The following is a 13,087-nucleotide window of genomic DNA, read 5'->3' on the forward strand; positions in this document are numbered from 1 at the left end:
TTTCCAGCAATGACAAGAGAAGTATGAACGGTTGGATTTTTTTCTTGGTAGTTTCATCTCTACCAACACCAACAGGGACATCAGCATTTATGATAGGATCCTTTACTTTAGGAATCCATTGCTTGATAATGAACTTTCTTTTTGGCTAAACATTCATCAGCAACAGCACAATCTTACGACAAGAGGAACACATGAGCCCTTTGTCGACACCTAATTTTTCATCTATGGATTAATCAAAGTTAAACTGAGAATATGATGTAACATCTCAAACACCTGCAATATCTACTCGTGTTAGAATAAATAATGTTTGGAAAGCTCTTGAGGGGGTTCAACTACTGAAACTTTCCTATACCAACAGTCCTTGACGTACATTATTTGTACCATTGATTAATACAGCCGACTAGAACCTTTTCTCATGACCCCTGTTCATTATTGCTTTCTTTACAAATGATCCTGCATTCGGACAGTGCATGGTCTTGCCATCGGATTATCGCGTGCTTGAATCAGCTGGTGTAATACTCGTGACCGAGTAATAGTAGTCACAGCATGGTCCTTTGAATTGGGCCAACAGCCCGGACTGTGACAAAATGCCAGTCTCACATTTTCATTCAACATCGTTTGATATACAGCATGCTAATTTCCCTCTGTCTGGAGATCATTGAAACTAAGAAGCCCATCGTCTAACATTGTAAAGGCACTTTTTATTCAGCACCATAAGCTGAGTGGGGGCTATAATTTTCTTTCCTTCAAAAAACATCAAGAAAGGAAAAAAGAATCGACAGGTACCCTGCACTAAAATGTGGTCTCTCTGTTTCGGAATGAAAACTTCCCAGGACAACTACACCATGTAGAGAAAATTATTTAAGCCTGCTGCCGTAAGTAAGAACGAAGGGCGGTCAATAGCGACGAGTCCGTCTCGCAAGGAGGCATGTATACCGGAGGCTCCCGGATGCTTGTCTCGGCCGTGGTCCCGTTCTTGACTATGAATACAGTATCCATGCCCCACGCCATGTGCCGATCGAAATGACAGTGCATGTACCATACGCCTGCCGTAAACAAATTTGAGTTAGGAACAATTGATCTGTCTTCTCTCTATTTTGAAGTCTGTATGATCAAATTCATGTACCACATGGCACTTGCGTCGACTAGTGAACTTACCCGGATTGTCTGCCCTGAATCTGATGACAGCCCACCCGTCCTTAGGCACTGGGACAGTGTTCGCTTCGGGTGGGTCGTACAGGTTGTAGGTTTCTGGATCGGTCTCGTTGTCAAAATTGCCCCCACCCAGTCCGACCACGTAGAACCGGAACCCGTGCAGGTGCATCGGGTGAGTCTCGCCAGAGTTCATCACGTTGGTCCCCTGGAAAATTATCTCGACGGTCTCGTTGTAGTTCAGTACCTTGACTTTCGTTCCTTGGTCCGACAACGTTTCGTTGTCTGTCAGTAGGTCGTCGGACGTGAAGTTGAACAACGTAGGCGGCAGGTCAGGGAAATCCGCCGTGTAATACCCAGCGATGTTGCTGCAAGAAATCAAAGAGAAGGAATTAAAGACGGTCAATTATATATTATCTAGATACACTAAGATGCATAGTACAAATGTTGTTCTCTTTAGACAGAGACCTAGGATAACCCCACAGCTAGCATAAACATTTTGAAGTGAACTTATTGGTTCTTCATCAAATTTTGTCCTGATAACAACGTAATTTACTTCAAATCAATTTTATTAACATTTCTGCAATCGGCTAAAGTGGATGGTATCTCCTGAAGGTCATATCCTAGATTTTAAGTGGTTTTCATTGAGACTATGCCAAATTGATTGTTTCAAATAGCAGGGGAAGAAAGTAGCAATAGCAGAAATCTCAACTTGTACCTGTAGTATGCTTGGAGCACATCCAAGTCAGGGTTTGCAAATGAAATGTTGTTCAACGCGGAGGCAAGGCGATTTCCATCAGGTCCCTCACACGAGGCATTCGGACATTTCATCATGCTGATTGAGACGGTGATGAACATCCTGGTCGTGATCTCATCGTCGGTGGGGACGTCAATGGGGTGCTCCGCCGAGTTCAAGCTTTTCAGTCGTTTGACAAAGGAAGTTGCGGGCGCTACTTCCTCCCATCCAGGGAAATCGCTTGGATACGCTGGCAATCCGGTGAAACTGTAGTTGCCGTTGTACTGGAAGATCGCGCTAGCAATGCTGTGGTCGAAATCGTCCGCTTGACCATCGAAGAAAGGTGAGAGGAGGATGTAGTACTCGCCGAGCGGCTGGTCAGCTGTGACCAAAATGTCCATCGCCTGACCCGGGGTAATCATGATGTAACTCGTGACCACAGGCTTGACGTAGGCTCCGTCCCACCCCACCACCGTCAGGGTGTGGTTCGCGATGGCGAAGTACATGTCAGTGTTCTGCACTGAGCTGACTAGACGGAGAAGATAGGTCTTGCCATAATCAACTGATATTCTATGCGTGCTATCTGCAACAAATTAGAATCAATTCGAGACTTAGATTTGATGACAAACAGTCTAATTGTAGAATCGATTTACGCATGGAAATTCTCCTCTTAAGAGACCAAATCAATGTCTAGGCATGATGGCATACATACAAAAGAAAATGTATCAATGTACACATGTATTTGAATAAGTTTCACCTCTGGAACAATTATAAAAATCACCAGGCTGGCCATTGATGCAGTAAGCATCTGATAATGTCGTCAATCCACCTTCAGAAAGAGCCTCTTTCATCAACTCCATCACGTCTTCGTCGTACCAGGATGCTGCAAGCAGAATTTACAATGCTAAGCTGTTTCCCAAATACACAGCAAATGACCATTATATGATTTCATCATTCAATTGTATTGAGCAAGGACATACCGAAGACGAGGACTTTCTCGTCGTCGGGCTCCAGGAAAGGATAAGTCGTGCCGAGGGCTGGCTTTATAACGATCGCGCCGTGGACGGTGGCACGGGTCCAGTCGCTATGCGCATGCCACCAAAGAGTCCCCTCCTCCGAAGTGAACAGGACTTGGTAAGTGAAGTTGGTCCCCGGAGGGATAGGACACTGCGTGACATACTCGGGCCCGTCGAACCACGGGTTCCTCGGCTGTTTAATGCCGTGCCTGCGAGTATAAAAAAAGAGCTCTATGAGCAAAATTCGCAAATATGACCATCGATTCTTGCAATTCAATATAATACGTTGACTAATTCTATGGATGTTGATAATTTATAATAAATCACTTATTAAGTGACGAGACATTCTTTGATTAGAAGTCCACATAAGTAAGATGCTGTGACTCATTTGTCACTGTCTCTACATGGGGATGAGATCTTGCCACCTAAACTTATTAATTCAATTAAAATATCATAATGGGTTCAATACTATATACTGGAGAACGAAATATTAAGGTCGAAAGGTTAGGCAGTTAGTTAAACATGAATAATTTAATAAAAAATATTATAGTGCGTTCATTGTCTTTGGTTGGACCCACGTTCCTATGGCCGTCAGAAAATCGTACCTAACTTTTGGGAGCTGCTCTTCGGAAAACGTCTCTCCCTCCCATGCCTGGGTCGCACATCCCGATATAATAAGAAAAATACCACCAAAAAAATCCTGAACTACACCCATCAATCATCAATTCATCGTGACGCTACTTTCCCAAACCAAAATTTCTTTTGTGCCGCCAAAATCTCTAAACTTGTACTTACGTAACAAAAATAGCATATGTCTATCACCAAAAATCTTAAATTTTGTCTGCCGAAACACCGATACCTTAAATTTTTATTTTGTGCATTTGACAGCCTAAACTTATATTAGTAAGACATAAAAACCCTCCCCCATATACTACCAAAAACCCTAAACTTTGTTTACTATGATGCAAATATCACCAAACTTTTAGAATACAGTGGGAATTTGTTAGAGTCCAAATTTCGGGTTTTTGATTGTAGAAGGAAGGTATTTTCGTCAAGCCGGTATAAGTTCCGGATTTTTTGCTACACAAGAAAGTTAGGGGTGTTGATGGCATAGCGGGCACAATTTAGGAGTTTTCCGGACATAAAACAATGTTTGGGATATTGGTCTCGCAGTATGCCTAATTTAGGGTTTTTTACTGTATTAACCCAAAACAATAATACTAGAAGTACAACAAGAAAAACATGAAAAATGATCAGACGATATTTCGTGTGCTAACGTCCAAATAAACTTGCTCATATAAGAATGTCATCCAGAATTTGTAAATCAAGCCTACTACACATATCTAGCATTACTCCAAAGAAAGAAATCACGGCATAAGCTGCGATCACATTTGGCTTGGCGTCTAATTAATCAGACGGCTGGCCAGACCAGCAGCGAATGTTGTCCCTCTGCCACCAAACTTTCAACCCATTTGAATTCGACTTGGAAAACAGAACAATGCCGGATGACTTACCAGTGAATGGTGACTCCGTAGTATCCTTCGTTGATGACATTGACGTAGACCGTGTCTCCCTTACGGACGTACAGTGTTGGCCCCGGAAAGCTCTCGTTCACCGTCAACATGCTCTTCGTCACGCACATCCTCGTGAAGTTGGTCTCTCGCAGCTGCAGACACACGAGGTCGAAAAACATCCATCAAACAGCCCCCAAAAAGACGCAAACGGAGCAAATGGCGGCCGACGACGGCATCGAAAACGAGCCGAAAAATGGACGAGAGAAAGATAAGCAAAGTGCTCGAACTCACGACGAAAGTGTAGTAATGGTCCTCGCCTTGAGCCCGAGGGAGGAGCAACAACAATCCACCCAGTAGAGCAAGAAGCCATGGGAGCTCGCACAGAGACGAACCCATTCTGGCCACCCGCGCTTCGGTCGCTGCTCTTTCAACTGGTTTCGAATGATGCCATTTGACAGAAGCGGCTCGCTCCTTTATAACTCAAAAACCTCTCTGTCTCTGCCTGTCTCGGAGTCTCTCTATTTGGTGCGGATTTTTTCCAGCACGAGGGCGTTTTGAAGTATGGTTATAGTGCCAGTGTATGTGTTAGATACCGCAAGAAAAGGCTCACGTGGTCGTCTTCAGCGCCATGCATGGCACGGTTGAGGGGCTCAAGACCTTTAGGTACAACTTCATGCTCGGCATCGAAGAAAGTGAGGGAGGAATGTTGAACTCTTGGTGACCCCGTCGTTTATGTTAATTTTTCGAATACTGTGCCACATTTTACAGTGGGGATGTTCATCATTCAAAAAGTTTTGGTACTAATTGCACGTGAAACACAAAACAAAAAATAAAAAAAAATAAAAAATAAAAGGCCTTTCTATGTCTGAGCAACCATAGTCCTTAAGCACATGAAAGGATTCATATTCACAAAATTTGCCCCGGGAACACCAGATAAAATCACTAAAAATAGTAAAAATGCATACTAATGCATTTATTCGACCGAAAAAAATACTAATGCATATAGAAAATTGAGAAAGAACGTATTTCAAAAGAGCGGCATACTTCAAATGGAAATGTTCATACTTGCAAAGTGCAATTAATTATGCTTAGCAAGTATTTTGAGGACATTTTTTAATATTTATTATATTAAAATTGAGGGAGAAGGACAACGTATCCATGTACCGGCCCCATCTTCTATTTCCACTTTATCCACTATTCAATGCGCGTCACGTGACCTAATTTTAATCGACGGGAGAACCCTAAACACATATGGAGGACGCACGCACACAGAGGACAAAACACGGCCCTTGCATTTTCAGGTTATATAGCCACTTCTCAAGATGATAACTTGAAGATGGGGATTTTTTATTTAAATTTAGAGGATTTCGATCTTTATACGTAAAGTATGTAGAGTTAGAAAATGTTCAAAAGGTCAAAAGAAAAATTTTATACGAAAACTAAAAGGACTTAATTACAAAGGTTAGAATAGTTTCCTTTGATTTTCTATTTATGAAATAACAAAACAAATGTAAAGCGAGACGTCAATCTATCGAATGAATTAGTGACAAAGAGGACTCGATTGCACATATCATACAAACTAAAAGGACTTAATTACTAGAACTGCAAAATTGAAAAAGTCAATCGCACAATCCGCATAGGCATACGGCGGAGGACCCACGGTTGGAAGTATTTGTAATTAAATTACTTTCCAAGATGGTGTAAAAGTACTTGCAAAACAATTTTTTTTCTAAAATAGTTTTAAAAAAGGAAAAAAAGAAAAACAGTTTTAAAAAAATGGGAATTAGTATACAAAAGAATACTTTGACTGGAGAAACACACCCCTAGCGACACAGTAACTCCATTTCCAAGCATAGAAAAAAGAGATTTTTATTGTATTTATGTATTAAACTGAATCTGAATAATTAAAAATGGCGGATTTCATGTGATTTTCACATAGTTCCCACCATCTTTAGGGATCCAGATCCAATTTAGTATATACACCGAACTCATCTAATAATATTTGGAAATAATGGGATGTGGTACCAGCCGGTCGGACCAAGCAGAGAGAGGAAAAAATTAAATTTAAATATCATATAGGTGACCATTAACAATCGGCAAACGACCAAAAAAAGTTATTAATAGCTTATTGCTAACATTAGACAAAATTAGGAAATCTCGAGGACGAAAGAATATGAAAAAATCATGAACAAAAACCCTATTGTAATTACACATTGTGAAATTATTTTTTTTTATTTAAGATAAATTTCTCAATCATATGAAAGAAGAAACACCTAAACTGGTGAATAGCATCCGGGAATCATTGACTTATCAAGTAGTCTTTTCAAGAGATACAGGAGCGAGTCACTTGAAAAAAAAAAATTACCTACAAAAAAATATCACTTAAATAGAAATGCCATTAGTTATAGGAGGATATCTAAAAAGAAAAGTTTGGCATCGATTTCCATCTAATGAATTAAAATAATTATATAGATACATAAAATCATATTTATACTTATAAAAAAATTCATTGACATAATGGATTATTCCTGTTTTTGAAGAATCACGTTTGTCTTCAACTACAAAATAATTCCTTATAAAGAGTTCATTTGTTTTGCTAAAAACGAATTATTTGGAAAATATTTTCTTAAAACTAATAGCTCGTATAGCTCTCAGAAATAAAAAAAAAGAAATTGTCATAAATTATTGTTGATCATGAAAAAAAAATTATATTGGTTAATATTCGAGCGATTAAGTTTAGATAAATATTTTCCAAATCATTGATTTTCTGCGAAACAATAAGTGCCGTGCTTTTCATAGAACAAACGTCGCGTGCGAATCCCGTCGTGGACATAATATTTTCAATCTCATCACCTCCTCCTGGAAACCAGGTAAATAGAAAAGTCTCCACCTAAAAAAAGGTATCTTTCTACGCTTTACTGATGTTTCTTCCCTTCCTCTAGTTTGGACGAGCGACGAAAAACACAGATTAGAAAATGAAAAGAGGGACGCCCACGGAAAAGGCACGAAACCCTCGCGGTAACTTTTGCGGACCGTTGCCACGGGAGCGAACTTCTGAAGATTTGCTTGACCGACAGATGACGACGGTAGATCGCCCGGTCTACTTCCTTTTCTTCGGCCCACGAATTAACCCGTGGGAGAATGGAAGACATCTAACATCTGCGCCACAGGCGTTCCCGCGTGCTCGGGATAATTGCCGAAAAAAAGTCGTAAATCTATTGTGATTGTGCTCGTTCGGTCCTAAACTTCTTCTTTTTTGGGCTAATTGAGTCCTGAACATTTTGCATTTGTGCCAGTTCAATCCATCTGGCCAATTTTGGCTGGAAATCGCTGACATGGATGCCGGCTGTCCTACGTGGCGAGGCCAGCGTTTGACGTTGATAATTTTTAATAATATTTAAATATTTTTCGAATTTCTATTTATTTATTATTTATTTTTTTCCTTTTTTTTTTCTTTTCGTCCTCTTTCTCCCTCTTTTTTTTTTTTCCAAACTCGCTCTCACTCCAAAAAATAAAAAATTCAAAAAAATATTTGAGTTAAGAAAAATCGTGGATTGGAGAGTCGGCTCTCTGTAGTTATCAATTTTCACGGTAAGATTATGAGGTGTTGCATTTAAGCAGTTATCAATCCCCAAAGGAAATCCAGTTAATGCATGAGGATCTCAATTTGGCAAATTCGAATTCTCTAGTGACATCACAAAAGAGGAGGACACCCTCTTAGCCAAATCGCACGCAGGAAAAACTCTATAAGTTGCGTTGATAAATATCAAGTGGAGGTAACAACAAGGTGACAATATTTCCTTAAACAGGGAGGACTAGTGACAAGGAGGCATGTAATGAGGCGGCGGCCGCATGCAGGTCGCCGCAGTGTTGCCGTTCTTCACGACGAGCACGGTGTCCATCCCCCAGCTCGTATGTCTTTCCAAATGACAATGTTGGAACCATACACCTGCGATTTCAATTCCTCGCGTTATAGCCCCATCAATCCGTACGACGATAGACTATGTTAATGCGTGAAAATACACATCTCTTCGAAATTGTTTTCTTGAAATGGTACGTCCTTTGTTTTTAAATCATATTTTCGCAATGTGATTTGCATTTTCGTCTTCTTTTTAAGATTAAGTATACCCCACAACCACATTAACTTCACCAAACCCACCCTCGCTTTAAAACACATCCCTCATAGGCAAAAGTTTCTTCTCTCGATAATGGAAATAGTCTACTGCACAGAAAGGATCATGAGATCATGAGCTTACCAGGATTGTCTGCAATGAATCTAATCGCGAGCCATCCATTTGTAGGGACTCCGAACGTGTTCACCTCGGGCGGGTCAACTAGGTTATATGTCTTGGGATCGGTCTCGTGGTCGAAATTCCCCCATCCCATCCCGACCACGTAGAAGCTGTAGCCATGCTGATGCATCGGATGGTTCTCGGCGGCGCCGACGTTGGTCCCTTGGAATATTATCTCAACGGCGGCACCGTAATTTATCATCTTCACCTTCGTTCCCAGTCCCGTGTACAACGTGTTGTTCCCGACATCTCCTGTGAAATTGAAGAAGTATGGTGGTTTGTCCGGGAAGGTAGCATTGTAAACTCCAGGCAAGCTCCTGCACGATAATCCAATACCATAATTATCAACTAATTACACGAGAGATGGTTATTTAGTTATTCTCAAAGACAAGCACAATTAGCCCTTAGAAATGGCGAACTCTGAGAAAAGACAAGCGCAATTAGCCCTGATCATGTTAGTCAACACCTGTAGTAGGCTTGAAGTATGTCGATCTTTGGTGTCTGGAAACTTATGTTATTCAAGCTTGCAGCTAGTCTATTCCCATCTGGTCCTGCACACGATTCATTAGGGCAAAATATCATATTCACGGAGACGGTAATGAAAAGCCTCTTGTTGATTATCTTCGGGATGTTGACCGGATGAGCTCGGCTTGCCAGGCTCCGGAGCCGGACCGTGAAGTTCATCGCGGCGTACTTGTCGTTGTAGACTGGTAGTGCCAGAAAAGAAGGCGACGTCGGGGGTGTGTAGTTGCCTCTGTATTGAAGAATCGCCGCGGTTGTGGTGTTGTCAAATGGGGCCATGGTATCGGCGAACGGGCTTCCGGCCATGTAATAATGGCTCGGCGCCTGGTCCGCCGTCACGAGGACGTCCATCGTCTGCCCCGGAGTGATCATAATGTAGCTAGTCTTTATGGGCTTCAAGTATGCGGCATCCATCCCAACGACCGTAAGACTGTGGTTAGCGATCCCGAAAAACATCTCTTCGTTCATCACCGCATTAATTATTCGAAGGAGATACGTCTTGCCATAATCGACCATTAGACGATACGTGCTATCTACAAATTAAGAAAAGGACTAGCTATGTTAATCCATTTGCAGTTACTTTGAAATTAGCAACCACTTTTGTTCCTCTTGAGGAAAAGAACAGAGTCAACAATCCTTGGAGAAATCAATTGACGGTAATTTCTTACTACTTGAACAATTATAGAGATCTCCAGGTTGGCCATTGATTGTGAAAGCATCCGATTTATTAGGATCTCCACCAGATGCGAGGGCCTCGTTGATTATAGCCATGACATCGCCTTTGAACCATGATGCTGCCAACATTCATTGATTGTAATGGTGTTATGTTTTCACCATTGCATCGAAAAAAAAAACTTAGAGAAAGTGTAACTTGAATGAGGTGACTTGCTTGGTGGGTTGTCTATGTATTTTAAGATCACCGAACTTCAGTTTCTATAGACCAATACACTAAACTTTGTATCGATAATTCGCTCGCGAATTGATTGGAGGACAAAAAATTGAAGTTCTGTGGGCCCAAATGAAAGGTGGGGAAAATTACCAAAAGTGTCGTAAACATGTTGCATTTATGCTAATTCAGTCCTAAATCTTGCAATTGTGCCAATTCAATCCTAAATCCTTTCAAAATGTGCCAATATAGTCATTCCGGCAAATTTTGATAGGAAAACGCTGACATGGTGGTCCAGTCAGCGGGTCGTCTAAAAATTTTCTAAATTTTTTTTTTATTTTTTCCCTTTTTTTCTTTCCTTTTTGCTTGTGGCCTGCCATTAGAAAGAAAAACGAAAAAATGGAAAAAGAAAGAAAAAAAGAAAAAAGGAAAAAATTCACAAAAAAATCTAAAAATTTGTCCATGTCAGTGTTGGTACGCCACATAGGACGACCAACGCTGACTGGACCATCACATCAACGTTTTCCGGTCCAAATTGGCCGGAAAAACTGCATTGATAAATTGTCAAAAGATTTAGGATTGAATTGGCACAAGTGCAACGGGTTTATGATTTTTTTGGTAATTTTCCCAGTGAAAGTGTGTCCCAAAGTACTATGAGTATCTACTCTTGGTCTAAACATGGATTTGAGTGTTAACTTCTTTGGTGGAGATAGACAAAGTTATGAAAGAGAGAATAAGGTAAAAGGGGGTATACCAAGAACTATGGTATCTTCAGCATGAGGCCAGGTATATGGATAAGAGGTACCAATAGCTGGAAAAATGATGATGGCACCGTGGACGGTGGCTCGCGACCAATCACTGTGAGCATGCCACCACAACGTTCCTTCTTCGGTCGTAAAATCGATTTCCTGTAGTAAGCTAGTTCCAGGCGGGATAGGGCACTGCGTGATGTTTTCTGGTCCATCTGACCACGGATTTCTCGGCTCCCTAACTCCATGCCTGGAAATCAGAGTTAGAGAAAAGCGACCCCTAATACCGGTAAATAAATTCACCCATTTACAGTCACAGCTAACACTTAAACCAGGTTTGATTCGACAATTATATGCTGGTTGTTTGATCTGTCTGGTTTTCCTCATGGGGAATCTCGGTGGATGACCCACAGGAAACCACTGATCAACTGGTTTGACTACTCAAGAGAAAAATGCCATGAATGGTTCTGTGCGTGATTGATTCTTAGACTGGTACAATCAGATGAGTCGATTTCGCGTACCAATGGATGGTGACGCCGTATTCGCCGTGGTTGTGAACATTGACGAAGACGGTGTCTCCCCGATGAACTCGAATCTCCGGCCCAGGGAAGCTGCCATTGACTGTCAACATGCTCTTCGTGCTGCACAACCTCGTGAAGTTGGCCTCCTCCAGCTACATGTTTTCATCCCCATAGAGCAGCGATCAGGGTTTAAAGACATCACAGACATCGAATTATACGTCTGCAAATGAATCCAAACTACTCAACATTCGAATCTTTTTTCTCTACTATTTTTATTAGCCCATGAAAAATATGTTTTCAGTTTTTTTTAGGAATCAAACGCAGAACAACAAATTGGACAGAAAGTGGCAGTTCTTTTCTTTTACTAAAATTGTTCATTTCCCTTTTTTAGCAACATGGATTTTCATATGATTGACCATTTGAGATTGAAAGGCACTATGGAAGAAAAAGTGTCAATTTGAATTCAAAGTTGGATTTTTGCTTATTCCCATAATTGTATTAAGAGATTAAACTGGAGTTTTTTAAACTGATTTTATAAATAATATTGGTTAGGACAGTATTGAATAGATTGCTTTTATTTACCCCAACCACATGTTGATAACCTAAGTTTGCCAATTAAAGAGTCTTCAATATGGGGGCAAAACTTCTGGAAAATTTGGAATAATAGCTGCTCTAAATGAATTTTTGAGAGATTTTCTTGGGACATCATTGATAAATTTAAAATTTAAGATACTACAGCAGTATACTGAAAAGCAAACCGTTATAACGGATGGATCTATCCCTGGATATAAACATTAATTTACGAAATTCGACTGAAAAGCGACGTGTCAAATTCTAAATGGGTATGTAAAGCCAACAAATTGTATCCAAACATACGATGAAAGTATGCCAAATCTCTTTGTCAATCAACTTCATAAATCAATCTTTGTACTTTCATCATTGACCAGTTTGAATATGGCACATGTACTTCGAGCGTCGGGATTGGTTAAGTAGATTACAATAGTCCAAACGGCACTATCTCCGAAAAAGATCATATTTTCTAAAATACTCTTTATTCAAAAGAGCTTAAAAAATAAATGTGGTATTAAAGAAAACAATAAAAACTAAAAGAAAGGCGAGAAATAGAGTCTTACTACAAAATCATAATAGTAGACCTTGCCTTGAGCCATGCAAACGAGCCCTCTACTTACAAGAACCAAGCAAAGAAACATCATAATACTCTCCTGCGACCCCATTTCAATTTTCTTTCTTTCCCTTCTCAACTCAAGTGTGAATGAGGTCCTCTCTCTTCTCTCTCTCGTGACTTCGAAGTCGATACCATTCGAGTCATTGTGTATTTATAGTGCTCGTCTCTATTTCAAGCAAATCTTTTCACCTAGAAGAATGTGGGAGAAAAGGAGTGCAGCTACGTTCAGCTTGCGGGCCCATTAATAAACCCTTTTGAATCGACAAAAATCCATAGGAAGATTTGTTCTTTCTCCTCTAACTTGGTACAAGTACTACTTAAGCCGGAAAAAATACCAAAAAAGTCATATCATATTGCATTGGTACAAATTCAGTCTTAAATATTTTAATTGAACCAATTTAGTCTTAAATCATTTTACATTAATACCAATTCAATCCATCCGGCCAATTTAGACCGGAAATCGCTGACGTGAACACCAGCTGTCCTACATGGCACAACCGGCACTGATGTTGA

At 40.4% G+C, this 13,087-nt stretch overlaps 2 protein-coding genes across 2 annotated transcripts; both read right to left on the reverse strand.

Moving 5' to 3' along the window:
* Positions 1–553: 553 nt before the first annotated feature.
* On the reverse strand, positions 554–4,930 carry LOC115681666 (putative laccase-9). The gene is made up of 7 exons (XM_030605668.2): positions 4,710–4,930; positions 4,419–4,570; positions 2,869–3,113; positions 2,646–2,771; positions 1,871–2,471; positions 1,159–1,520; positions 554–1,046 (listed from the first exon to the last, which is right to left on the reverse strand). The coding sequence occupies exons 1-7, from the start codon at positions 4,812–4,814 to the stop codon at positions 862–864; spliced, it is 1,776 nt and encodes a 591-aa protein (XP_030461528.2). The 5' UTR covers positions 4,815–4,930; the 3' UTR covers positions 554–861.
* A 3,247-nt stretch (positions 4,931–8,177) lies between these two features.
* On the reverse strand, positions 8,178–12,674 carry LOC115681750 (laccase-14-like). The gene is made up of 7 exons (XM_030605809.2): positions 12,522–12,674; positions 11,389–11,540; positions 10,873–11,117; positions 9,901–10,026; positions 9,177–9,765; positions 8,675–9,027; positions 8,178–8,367 (listed from the first exon to the last, which is right to left on the reverse strand). Exons 1-7 carry the CDS (start codon positions 12,621–12,623, stop codon positions 8,234–8,236), a joined length of 1,701 nt encoding a protein of 566 aa, XP_030461669.2. The 5' UTR covers positions 12,624–12,674; the 3' UTR covers positions 8,178–8,233.
* Positions 12,675–13,087: the final 413 nt, after the last annotated feature.

This window comes from Syzygium oleosum, unplaced genomic scaffold, assembly GCF_021117445.2.
Source record: "Syzygium oleosum isolate NSW1041296 unplaced genomic scaffold, Sole_v2.1 Sole_v2.05, whole genome shotgun sequence".
NCBI lineage: Eukaryota > Viridiplantae > Streptophyta > Magnoliopsida > Myrtales > Myrtaceae > Syzygium > Syzygium oleosum.

What these genes read in the sequence shown, in the direction of transcription:
- LOC115681666 (XM_030605668.2), bottom strand. Translation starts at nt 4,814, where the DNA reads ATGGGTTCGTCTCTGTGCGAGCTCCCATGGCTTCTTGCTCTACTGGGT. An exon ending in ACCATTACTACACTTTCGTC is followed by an intron (nt 4,571 to 4,709) that starts GTGAGTTCGAGC and finishes GTGTGTCTGCAG; the next exon opens with CTGCGAGAGACCAACTTCAC. An exon ending in TTTTTATAATTGTTCCAGAG is followed by an intron (nt 2,472 to 2,645) that starts GTGAAACTTATT and finishes AATTTGTTGCAG; the next exon opens with ATAGCACGCATAGAATATCA.
- LOC115681750 (XM_030605809.2), bottom strand. Translation starts at nt 12,623, where the DNA reads ATGGGGTCGCAGGAGAGTATTATGATGTTTCTTTGCTTGGTTCTTGTA. An exon ending in TACGGCGTCACCATCCATTG is followed by an intron (nt 11,118 to 11,388) that starts GTACGCGAAATC and finishes TCTGATTTCCAG; the next exon opens with GCATGGAGTTAGGGAGCCGA. An exon ending in ATTCATTGCAGACAATCCTG is followed by an intron (nt 8,368 to 8,674) that starts GTAAGCTCATGA and finishes TTGAAATCGCAG; the next exon opens with GTGTATGGTTCCAACATTGT.